General features: G+C 30.4%; 2 protein-coding genes across 4 annotated transcripts in view; one reads left to right on the top strand and one right to left on the bottom strand.

Annotated features, from left to right (window-relative positions):
- The window catches only part of LOC119662169 (FACT complex subunit spt16), an 11,939-nt gene extending 980 nt beyond the window's left edge, over positions 1-10,959 (bottom strand). The window contains exons 1-9 of one of the 3 annotated variants that reach the window (XM_038071748.1): positions 10,694-10,959; positions 9,957-10,220; positions 9,591-9,890; positions 8,351-9,528; positions 7,177-8,043; positions 6,844-7,109; positions 5,432-5,579; positions 5,109-5,201; positions 4,764-4,774 (exon numbers count right to left, since the gene is read on the bottom strand). In XM_038071748.1, coding sequence (XP_037927676.1) covers positions 4,764-4,774; positions 5,109-5,201; positions 5,432-5,579; positions 6,844-7,109; positions 7,177-8,043; positions 8,351-9,528; positions 9,591-9,890; positions 9,957-10,220; positions 10,694-10,762 — 3,196 coding nt within the window. In that variant the 5' untranslated portion in view covers positions 10,763-10,959. Of the gene's footprint in view, positions 1-4,541; positions 4,871-5,108; positions 5,202-5,431; positions 5,580-6,843; positions 7,110-7,176; positions 8,044-8,350; positions 9,529-9,590; positions 9,891-9,956; positions 10,221-10,693 lie in introns of those variants that run through there. The other 2 variants (XM_038071733.1, XM_038071741.1) reach the window with 2 other exon arrangements.
- LOC119673266 lies at positions 224-3,049 on the top strand. The gene is made up of 3 exons (XM_038084526.1): positions 224-261; positions 1,660-1,748; positions 1,830-3,049. Exons 1-3 carry the CDS (start codon positions 224-226, stop codon positions 3,047-3,049), a joined length of 1,347 nt encoding a protein of 448 aa, XP_037940454.1.
- Positions 10,960-12,904: the final 1,945 nt, after the last annotated feature.

Below are 12,904 nucleotides of genomic sequence, written 5' to 3' on the forward strand. Positions count from 1 at the left end.
GTTAAAAAAGTGTTGTGTTAGAGTAGAATTGTAGAACAAAAACATAAAGTTATTCAAAATTATAAGTTTCTAAATGATTGTAAAATAAATTTAGAGTACGTTTGATGACCTAATGGCTCTTATACATTATCACATTTATTATGATAAAGTATAATGTATTTTAAATATACGTTATATATGATGTAAATACCGTCAGTAGAATAGTCAAAAAGATCCTATCTTGATGGCGAAGGATTATAAAGTATATACTTTAAAGAAACAGTAAGATATTTTTTAAAGGAATGTTGATTGGGAACGTAGTCTTAATGGAACTATATCAAAAGTTACAGTTGAGTATAGAAAAATAAATTTAAAAACACAAACTAATGATTTCTGTAAATTCAATCATCAAAATTTCATAATATTACTTTAATATACTCCTTTTCTTTTACATAGAGTATTGTCGTGTTCTATGCGACAATATTCTGGTTCAGCTCTATGTTATAAGGTTATATGTTATTAAAGCGGAAACGTTAGACCCCGTCGGTAATCAGAAAGAAAATGTTTCATTTAATTAAAGGAACATTTTTTTAATCTTCGGTAGGAGGGAAAACGCAGACGCAAAATTGAATACTTTGGAATGTGTTTGTCAAAGAACTTAGTTTTGCAAGTTAGAAAAGTATATGGTTCAATTTGGAATATTGTTGCTACTATTTCTTCTTTAACAAAAGACAATTGGATTCCACTAAACCAAAGTTGGGTTTAACATAGTGTGAGTTAAGGGATCGTCCCCGTAATGCTTCTCTTGCTCAAGCCGGAGCATATTTCTTAATAGGAAAATCTCCTATCATTAAATGCTAACCCCATGTTTGCTCGGCGCTATATTTGTGCTTTTTTTTTGGGAAACAACATGCTGTATCAGGTTCTGGACAATGCCGTGACACTTACTTGAGAAACCTTCTATTCTCTTTTCTTTCTATTCCCCTTAATTATTTATCTAACGAATGCATCGTGATTCACATTATTTTTAGTTAACTTTACTATGAACTCTATCATATTAGAGAAGCTTGACAGAGAGAACATGATTTATTTTTGAAACTGTTTCCGCCTAATGTCCACTTAAATTCGTTTGAGTGTTTCAAAAGAGCAATGCTTTTACATGGAAACCATAATTGTGGTAACAACTGATGGATACTTCAATGTCTCGATGTTAAGTTGTATTAATAAAACTATAACAGTCAATATAATACTTGAGTTAATATATATATGTAAGTTCCAAAATTTTGAGGTAGAAGGTTATTTATTGATTCGTTTCGTTTGTATTTGTTAAATTATTGTGTGTAGGGAGGTTTAAGAGTGGTTTAACAGTTTAAAGGGTTAAATTAAAAAACTTGTCAGTATAGCGTGCATCTAAACTTTGGAAATAAAAACCTATAAATTTACTATTAACTAAGTTAAAGTTGTTGGCATTATATATTAGAAAGCGTTACTCCTTATACACATACTGATTTCAAATATACGGAAGAAAATTTATTGGATATATGAGAGTGCATAAGAGTTTATAGTACTTCGGTGATTGTTACAAAGCGGTGCAGTGTTTTGTGTCAATAAGGTATCTGAAATATATGATTCATGACGAACCGAATGGAGTTTATATTTTGAATATTGAAATATTTTTAGCAAAAGTTACACGCAGCTTGACTGTCGGACACGCTTGGCTGAGATGTTGCAGCACGAGGCCGAGTCAGATGAGGATTGCGAAGTCTACTGTAAGTAACCTGTGCATATTTGCTTAGTTCTTTTTTTTAAATTATTTTCTTACACATTAATACATTAAAAAATGTCTAAAGTTTTGAAGCCTGTCAACGAATACAACATCGTGGATAAAATTAAGGAAGCGAATAAGGAGTTGTTTGCTGATTCGGATACGGATAATGGGAATAGCAGTGAGACAAGCAATGCAAATCGTAAAGTAACATTTGCGCCAGATTTAGAAGACTATGAACCGGAAACTCCCACTGATAATAATGCTAGTATAGCAGAAACATTAGCTAATCTTGAAACTGAAAAGGATTTCAACTCTAATCTGGCGAAAGTTGAGAAGTTTCCCGCTATAATAGAGGAAACAAATGCAGAATTGCTAGACTCGGTTCAGCAGACACTAGATGATAATGAAACAAATTTCCCAAAGGAGGATGTTGATTTAGGTGCTGTGGTAATGGCTGATACAATAACAGAATCAACTACCGACATTTCAGCAGAAATAATTGCAGAAAATGAACCAGATATACTTGAAGAAATCTGTGAAGAGATTGTGGTAATGGATATAGAACAAGAATTGAAAGAGGCCTTAAATAATTCACCTATCACACTGCATCGACGCATTATGAAGCAAGCAACTTTTGATTGCGATGAAGAAGACAATAAGAGTCTGACTAACTTACTTTCGTCCGACGGTGAAGCCGAAGTAGGCATTGATACTGATAATGAATTTGATGACAATACTTTTGCCAATGAAATCGATGAAGACGATGATGATGATGATAATTTATCCATTATTGTTGCTTCCTACATACCGGATGATTACGATAAGACGCCACTTGATGATTTAGATGAATGTACGAAATCTAGAGTAAATAAAATACGAAAATTTTCACCTTTTCGTAAAAGATTTTCGATGCGTAACCATGGCAATAATACACAGAAGCACATGACCCCGCCAGAGGTTACTGATTTGAAATTAAATTATAAAATATGCTGTGAATATCGGAATGCTGCACAAGAGAAGCTACCAAAATATACGGGATATCTTTCCGAATATGGGTTGAGTCGCGAGCAACTACAACAGCGGGAGAAACGTTTGGTGCAAAAGCAACGACTCGCAGTGGAACAAACTTTAAAAACCACTGAAGATGAAATGCGTAAAATGCAGGATAATGAACGCGCCTTTACTACTTGGTTAAAAAATAAAATGCGTTTTCCTATAAACAAAACACGGAATATGTTTGATGTGAAAATTAATAGAAATTCAAACAGTAATACGACAATAAGAAATCGGTTTCGTTATTAGTAACAAATGAAAGTCTTATGAAAATTAATTACAATAATAAAATACAATGACGTTTTAAATGAAACATAAAATTGTTGAATTGTTAATAATTGACAAGAAAATAAAATATGTGAAAAAAGTATTAAAACGTACTATTTCTTTCAAATTAAAGTGGATTTAGAAGCACACTGTTTAACTTGGAATACCATAGACGTCCATAAAGATACAAAAAAAAGGGTTTGTAATTTTCATCTTTAGAATTGTTTGGTGTAAACTTAAAAAGAGAACAAAAGAGCAAAAGAAATCAGAGCGAACGGAAAAAAAATATTATAATTTCATTATATATAATAATTTTTAATGTTTTAATAATTATAAAAAGTTTTAAGGTTTTCTAGATATCAGATTTTAAAGTTATTGTTTTCACACAAACAAAAAAAACTGAACGTGCGACCCAGTTGATCGGTTACTTGCAATGGAACGCCATCGGATAACTTTCCATGTACGTGTAATAAAGTTACACATTAACGGTGTTCCATTTCAGCGATTTTTACTGTATTCTGCTCATTTGAAAAGACCCTCATGTACCTTCTTGTAAATGACCGCAAAATCTTCAAGAACTGCATTAGCTTCACACTTTCGTGAATATTGGTAAAGAACCTGAAGAGCTTCATGTTCCTTGGGGTGAGCATTTATGTTTTATTCAATATTAAAATTATTGTTTAACAATGTTAAAGGACAATATCTCAAAAACCAGGGCATGCCAGAGCACAACATAGTTGTTATTTTTTTACCCGCAAGAATATAAAAAGAAAATAATATGGAAGGAATTACAAAGACGCATATATGGGTTCGAATGTGGAAGGGTAAAAGTAGTGAGAGGGGAAAGGATAGAAATGATTTGGGATGGGTGAAATTTAAATTGAAATCAACCAGGATTAGGGAAACCTGGTCACTTCTATGGAATGAGTACAAGAATCAATTGGACTCAAGGTTGTATGTGCGTTGAGGCAGGAAAACATATTGGATATTCATAACTATTCATAACATCATGAATAGTAGAGTTGCAGTTAGGGTACACATTGGAAATTAACGGATTAATGCATCAATTAATCGACAAGTAACGAGATAATTAAGCTAGGGCAGTTCTTGCTGCACGGGGAATATGTTGTTTTTTGTGGGAGATATATAGCGTATTAGAAGAAATTGCCCCAAAATAATGAAATTCAACATTTGTGACCAAATTTTCCACATGATACAAAATGTATATATAAACCAAATACATACCCGTCCCCTTAAATACATACATACATTTTTCTCAAAATACCCATATACATATTTTGATGTGGCTTAATCTATTTAGTTTAAATAAAAGTTATTGTTTTACATTAAAAAGTTATTTTACTCAATATGCTTTACGGTTTTTGACATATAAATTTATGTATGATAACTTAACATTGGCTTTTAAATTAAATACAAGTTAATCCGTTTTTGTTTTTTTTTTGATTTTTACTTAAATAAAAACAAATATAATTTAACTCATTCATGCAATTGTTGTGGAGATTTATGAAAGAAGTACTATTGGCGTAATATCCATAAGATAATATAACTTAAAAGTAAAAAACTATACGTATTAATTAATAAGAGAATAAAAAAGAATTTTTTTTAAGCTGTTGGTTTTGTTAATGACGAGATTTTTTAGATTTATGTCCATGATCTCGACTATCCTCGCGGGAACGTTTGCTACTGCTGCTGTGATGACCTTTATCGCGACTACGATCTTTGTGCGATGAGGAATGATGTTTGTCCTTGCTGTGATGTTTATCTTTTGACGATTTAACTGGGCTGTTATTGGAAAGTGAAAATAATTTATTAATAAATCGAAAATAATTGTTAATGGAATTAATTTAGAAAAAAATAATTGATATTTTTATTGAATTTTAAAATGAGAGAAACTTAAAAGTTTATTGTTTATTGAAATATTTAAATTTTGTTCAATCTGCACAACTCGGCTTTAAAAGCATTAAATTTGCATTTTGATTGCCAATCCGTATTATATTTTATAAAAATGTACGTAACAAACCTATGGGATGTTGAACTCGTGTGTTTGCTATTTTTTGTGTGTGTAGCAGATTTATGCTTTTTGTTCTGTTGCTGGTTCCCTCGATCACTTCGACTAAGCATTTCAAAAAATTTAATAACGAAAGAAAATGGTTTTAGACAAACAGAATTTAAAAGGTAATTTTTTCCCAGCACACCAACTCAATAATTATAATCATTTTGTTATAAATATACAATGCAAAAAATAAGTAACAGAATCTAGATTTTGTATTTACATTGGTCTATTTAGTATTAGACATCTTAAAATCAAGAAGGGAATTTCCAAGAAGGGAATATCTTATTTACCTGTGTTTTGAACTTTTTGAATGTTTTTTGTCATAGCTTTTGCCATTATGTTTATCGTCTCCATTAAATTCTTGATTACGATCCTCCTCAGCTGCTTCTCTCTCCAGATCAGACCAATCTTTACCAGACTCCTCATCAGAACCAAGATCTGTAAATAATTGTGTAGTTAATACCAGGAAAGTAAAATTAAATTTGAATTTTATTTAATAGAATTATTCGCAACATTGACTGTCACTATTTCTTTTATTTATCGTAAGGAAATATATAATTGTAGAATAACAAACAATTCGTCAAACAGTTAATGCCAATATTTAATTTAACGAGCTATAAAATGCTGTCATTGACTATTCAATATAACCAATTGTGATTCAGATTTATTTCGAAAAGCTTTTATAGATATTATCTAATATACAGTAGACGTCTAATATAACGAATACCCAATTTCACGAATATCCAATTTAACGAACTACAAAATTCTGCTCTTGACTATATTTTATATTATAAATTATGCATTCGTTATATAGAATAGTCAATGACAGAATTTCATTTTCGTTAAATTAGATATTCGTTAAATTATACATTCGTTATATAGAATAGTATATCATTTAACAAACGAAATCATTGTCTTAAAGTACATTTAAAATGTTCGATATAAATACTGTGGAAAAGTTATGATTCTATTCAATGGAATACGATAAATAGTGTACATTACAGCAATTTTATGACTACACAAGACCTACAAAAGGAAGCATATGAAAATTTATTTAAAGCAGAACTTAATAATTCAATCTGGCTATCCATCGACGACGCCAGAAATTAATATACTATATCCTTCGCCATTGCGAAGGATGGAGGAAGATACTTCTGTTAAATTAGGTGGTTGTCTGCCAAACAAAAATAAGAAAAGAAGAATAAGGCAGCTGAAATAGTCTTAAAATATTCTGAAAATCACACATATCATATTATAAGATAAACATTATATCTATACTGACGGCTATCAACAAGTGATGTTACTAGGTAGTAAACCTATCTGCTCTCATCTCTCTCCCTTATTACTGAAATAAAGTTATCACATTACTGTGAAAATCTTCTCCATTCATTCCTAAGAGGTGGTTTTAGTAGGTTCAAGTCTCACAATTGATGTTGTTAAATCTAATATATGTTTGCAAAAAAATATTCAAATTTAATTCTATCTTCGATATTCAGCTAGTAAAAAAATAGAAGGGAATAGAAATTTAAATAACGCGAGATCGTGAATATGCCTTATATTTTATTGTTGAATATATTAATTCGATTTAACTAATTGTAAACAGTGCAAAGGAATAAGTCTTAAATTTAAAGTTTACTGTATAACAACTACAAAATTTTTATAAGCATATTGGATCACTCACTAATTGTATCATAAAGCTTACCTTCACTATCGTCGCTTTCATCTTCTGATGCCTCCGAATATTCAGAATCCTCATCACTTTCATCATCGGAACCAAAATCAGACGGTTCATAAACTTCGTCTTCTTCTGATTCAGCAGATTCATTTCCTCCTTCGCTGCCCGATTCTGGATCTAAGAATGTCCAGCCTCCCTCCTCAAAGAAGTTTTCTGGATTATCAGTAATTGTTTTCATAATTTTTGCCCAATTCAAAGATTGTATACCCTCTGAATAACGTATATCGCAAGAACTAAAATAAAATAAAAAATAACTTTATTTTACGAAAAATATGCATAATATATATTATGATAACTTACTTTAACCACTCTTTTACATGATCTAACATACTCATCGGTATTGCATTAACCATAGCAACCCTTTTATGATAATCTTTGAAAACAAAAACCATATCAAAATTACGTAAATGAAATTGAACACGCTCAAAGTGCACTAATTCTACATCATCAAGTGTTATAACAAATGGTGGCCATTCAGTAAGATTAACTAAACTGCCAGAGGTGGGCATTAAATTAACAGTGCTGCGGAATGGTGCACCTGGAAAACCTAATTCACGGAATGGTGTATCGAATTCAACTTGTTGCTTCGTCATGCTTTCAACTTTTTCACAGAAACTCTTGAATGCTGTTTTCAGTTTATGACGCAATTCACGCTCAGCCTGTTCAGCAGCCAAATCATCACGATCATGCATGTGTTGATGTTTACCTAAATCAGTGGTAATTTCACCAACTTCTGTATAAAACTGTACATCCAAATGTTTTTTCTTGCCAAACATGATGGCATGTTTCAAATGAAAATGTAAAAGTATAATCATTTCACTGTCGCAAGGTTGAAAGAAAGCGCTCTTGATGTTATTGTACAAAATATCGACCTTATCACCACGTACGGAAATGTAACGAAAACCATTGGTATGTGCCTCCAAACTGCCAGTCATTCGTTTCGTTACTATGTTTGGACGTATATATAAATCTTTCAATTTTGGATTACCCTTATTTTGAGAAAGTATAAGAGTATCTTGCTTAACTAGATCCTCTTTTTCTCTTTCTTCAGCTTCACGTGTTTTAAAACGTTTTTGTACTTCTTTAATCAGACGGAAAGCATTATTTAGATTTGATGACGATGCAGCTACTTCACCATGCTCTTTCACATTTGAAGCACGATATGTACTAAAAATATAAATGTTAACTATAAACAAAAACTCTAAAGAATTCCATAAGCAAATCAATATTGCAGTCATAGCATATATAAGTCTGTACACAACTAGATTTCATATATCATCATTAACAATCAACAATACTAATTAGGATAAAATGTATACAAAAAATTGTATTAAGAATTAAGAATTGTATGTTATAAGAAATTTGAAACTCCAAGTGGATTAAGCCTTGATTTTTAAATATATTTTCTATTGCAAATATGTGCTTTGATAACTGTAACTCTTGATTCGTTTTAGATAATTTCTTAAAAACTTACACTTCTTTAACAAAAGTTGCTTCTGGTTGTGGATACAAGCCGCCTTCATTTCTTCCCATTGTGGCACCAGGATGGAAAAAGTTTATACGTAAATATGTATATTCACCTTCTACCGATTGTGATATATTTTTAATCATCGAAATGTGAAAGGGTACTGTTATGCCAAAGATCGGCATAATAACAGTTTCATATTTTTTATCAACAAACAGCTTAAGCTCTTTAACTTCCGTTTCACGTGGCATTTGGCTCACTGATTTATATGAGACAGTATTTTTGCGTACCTTTTCTACCTCTTTAGAATCACCTTGTTTAGCTAAACGCTCTCGAGCTTGTTCATTTAGGCGCTGAGCTAATTCTTTCTGATGTTCTTTGCGTTTCTCTTCGGTATTGGTTTCAGTACGCAATTTACTTTCTAATACTGCATTTCTCTTACTACGACCAAGTATTTCCGTACCTTTATCTTCTTTTACTTCCTCCTTATCGTCACCATCATCCTCATCACTATCGTCTTTTATGAATATGCCGATATTTTTGATTTTCTTTTTTGATGGTGTCATAATGCTAGCAGGTGATTGTTCACCAACCAACACTGTGTCGCCAATAAAAAGTGCATAACTTTTACCTTCCTTGTCAGTCGATTCTGAGTTTGTAAGATTAGATATGCCTATATTTACATTAAAGATCATATTTTTCTTAACTTCTGCTTGGCATTTGGGTCCAATTATTATAGAGTTTTCACGAAACTCAATACCCAAAGCAAAGCCAAAAGTTTTCGTAAGATTTTCGAGCAAAGAAGGCTTTTCCTTTTTGACATATTCAATAGCAGCATCATATATTTTATTTAGTTTTATACCTGGTTTAAGCAGTTTTAAAATCTCTTCTTGTATATTTACTAAAAAATTGTAATTGTCTTGCATTTGCTGAGTGGGATTTACTAAAAATGTCCGAGATATATTTGAGCAGTAGGACTTATAACGTGCTCCCAAAGAACAAACAATGACCCCAAAATGTAGAAAATTTTTGTCGCTATGCGCAGAGAATTTCAAACTGTATACACCACCCGACTGTATAATTGGTGGATAACACATTTCTAGTAATGATATATCTACTCCAGATACATATTTCTTATCTGTGAGTGCACTTTCAGCTCCCTCCGAAAGTTTAGAATGTTTTACTTTCTGTAATATAAATATATTATATTTTTAGAAAATATATAATAATAGAAAATAATAGAACTTACCTTGTCAGAATCAATTACAACCATAATTTGATCTTTTAAATACTTTGTAAATAAATCAACTGAAACTAAAGCTGCTTTACGTATGTTATTAATTTCAGGTTCATCTTTTGGGCACATAATATAAGCAATGGCAGCACTAATATCAACATTTTCGAAATTTTCCTTCTTATATACCGACTTCCATGATTCACAAAATTCGCCAGGGAAGCCGTCTTTACTGAACACACCGACTACTTTGCCTTTGTTAGAGGCTTTCATATACCCCAGTAACTTTTCAAAGTTGACCTTGTCTTTGTCATTCTGTAAATATCATAATATGATGAAATTGATTAATAAAAAACAATTAATTTAATACATTTTACTTACTCGATCTCTAACTATTAGTTTGATTTCTGGAATCTCAGTATCTTTGCAATTTTCTATTTGTCTTAAAAACTCAATTTTCTTTTTACTGGTAAGAAAATATATTCCATCTATCGTAAATACCGAGATCGTATCAGTGAACTCATATCCGAGCAACCAGGTTTGTAGTGCTGTTGACTTCGAATAAACTATGACCTCGTCAACGCCAACAACCGTCATAATACAACTCACTTTCTTCAGCGATTCATCGTGTGCAATAGTAGGATTCTAAAAGCAAAAGATAGATAAATAATATTTATATATTTATTAAATCAGATATCAGTTGTGGCTTATTTGTTGGAATTTACGTTGATTCCATGTGTAACAAGTAACCTAACTTTAGATTATTTTTCTCTAATAATGAGTAAAACATATAAAGCTGCGGCGCACTTATTTAAAATTTTTACAAAATATCTCAAATCATCAGTTTTTTGTTGTATTTGGTGGCTTCACAGGATACGCAAAAATACACACACCGACAGCATTTACCAATACAATTAAATAACCAAAAATGTGATAAATTGCAGTCTGCATTCAAGACGCAAATAGCCACTGCTTAGCTGAACCCAAAATCCTTTTTTTTATATCCTTTTAAGTACTTAATTAATGCATATAAATTGACTTGTATAAATATAATAAATATTAGCTTAAATTATTCAAAATTATTATTTTATTAGCTTGATACTAAAACAGTCACACACCTTCCATTCTGAATAAAGTCGTTTTATTCGACGCAAAAATGTGTCTTTATCCAACACAATACCCGACATGTCTTTTCAACTCCTTTAATAATTGATAAATGAAAATTGGCAAATTAAAAATACCGGCTTTTTATTTTGCACAAATTTTTGCATCAATCGAGTCGCTCTTTACACACGCAAGAAATTCCTGTAGGCAATTTGCGCCCGACTAAGCGAAGCGACAATTTTATTAAAGAAACGCGTAAAATATTGCGGCGAATTTAAGCAACAATTGTAAGGTTGTATTTTTTTTATTCTAAAATTTTATCTCTTATTTTAATACAATTCCTTTACATACGTTATAATTGTACACTTCTATTCAAACGATTTCAATTTATATTATAATATTTGTATCACACCAAAATTTATAATGATATTATTGCATATGTATGAATAGTATGATTACTGTTGCGGTATTTTATAAGGACATATGTTAGTATGACTAATGTTTTCATATAGTGATATTATTCACTTAGCTCAAGTTCTCAATTTTTTACATACAAAAATCTTTCTGAAATCTTTTTACATCAATTATCCGTATCCTATTCAATTGTCCTCACTTCTCCCATCATACACTCAAAAACTTCTGAAACATCTCAATGTCAAACCCACGGAGGAAAACATTAAAAAAACAATTAATTTTCTCAAAATAATTAGCGTATACGATCAAATGTAACGATTCTATATAATGTTGTAGTATAAATTATTAGATAATTTATAATATTATTATTATAATTTTCAATCAATGTGTAATATAAATTTAGTAGCTTGAAGCCTTGTTTCTAAGCTTTATAATATGCATACTATTGCTATAGTATGCATATATATTATAAATAAATTAAATAAATAAATGTATGAGCTAATAGCCTCCTCAATTGCTGACCCTTTATGTAAACGACAGCTTTTAATTTTTACGTCCCAACGGCTGAAATTTACGCATTTTGCGTTCTTAGGAGATGATTTAAAGCGTACAATTTGACATTCGATGCTTTCCACCAACTGAAAAAAAATTTTTTTTCCATTTTACATAATTACTATGACTTTCTGTCTTATGTTCAATGGACAAAAAGCCATCCTGCGAAGAAAAACAGGTCAGTCATATATATAGACTAGTGTTTATGCATATACTAATGTGATTAGACCCAATGAAATCTAAATTAATATTATTACGTATAAATTTAATACATTGTTTCAATATAATATATTAATATATTTTACTTTAAAAATTTAAAAAAAAAGTAAATTTATTGTAATTGAATTATATATTTGAAATACAAAAATGAACAATTAGTAGCCGAATAACTTTCTTAATTTTAAATAAAGACTTAAATAAAGATAAATTCCAATAGAATTCTGAAATAAATTTCAAAAAGAAAATTAAATACTGATGATAATAGATAACGAGGTATTGAAAAGTTAACCAAATGTGTGGCGGACTCGATTTTGATCGGTTTGACTATTTTTGAAACTAAACAGAGTCGATAACCGATGGTTAATTTTTTAGGATTGTTTGAGGTGTTAATAACATTGAAATGCGAATTCTGAATATCAACAGTTAAAAAACACTTTTTCCAAACATTTTGGATTTGTAGTAAACTTTGTGTGCTTAAAAATGCACACCTGTAATATATTTAATATGGCATCACTTTTCCTAATCAAATGAAATTACGGCGAATTTGAAAAGGCGCCAGTTTATATTTTATTCAGTTTAATAAACTGAATATACCAATTAATTTGATTACCATTGAGTACCATTCTGTCATTTTTTAACTTTAAAAACAGTTATGTGAGGGACATAGCGATAAAATTGAATATTTTGTCGATTTGCTTTTTGTGTATTTTCTTTTATTATAATTATTCTATTGTCAGGGTTATTTGTTTTTATATACCAATACGAATATATCACCTACTTTTGTGGTTAATATTGTACTGCTTATGAGTATATGTGTGCAGGTGTTAGTTAATCATAAAATCTAATAAATTTTTTAATCCCTTAAGCACATATTACTGCAAAACCCAAATTTTACGTTTTTATTTATTTTTTTTGTATTGTCACTTGCTATATATGTATATACTTGATGGGAATAAGAATATTCTAACACCTGCTATATACTTGATGGGATTTAAGAATATTTTAAAACCAGATATTTTTAGCTAGCGTTTTATTTACTA

This window comes from Teleopsis dalmanni, chromosome 1 (assembly GCF_002237135.1).
Source record: "Teleopsis dalmanni isolate 2A chromosome 1, ASM223713v2, whole genome shotgun sequence".
Lineage (NCBI taxonomy): Eukaryota > Metazoa > Arthropoda > Insecta > Diptera > Diopsidae > Teleopsis > Teleopsis dalmanni.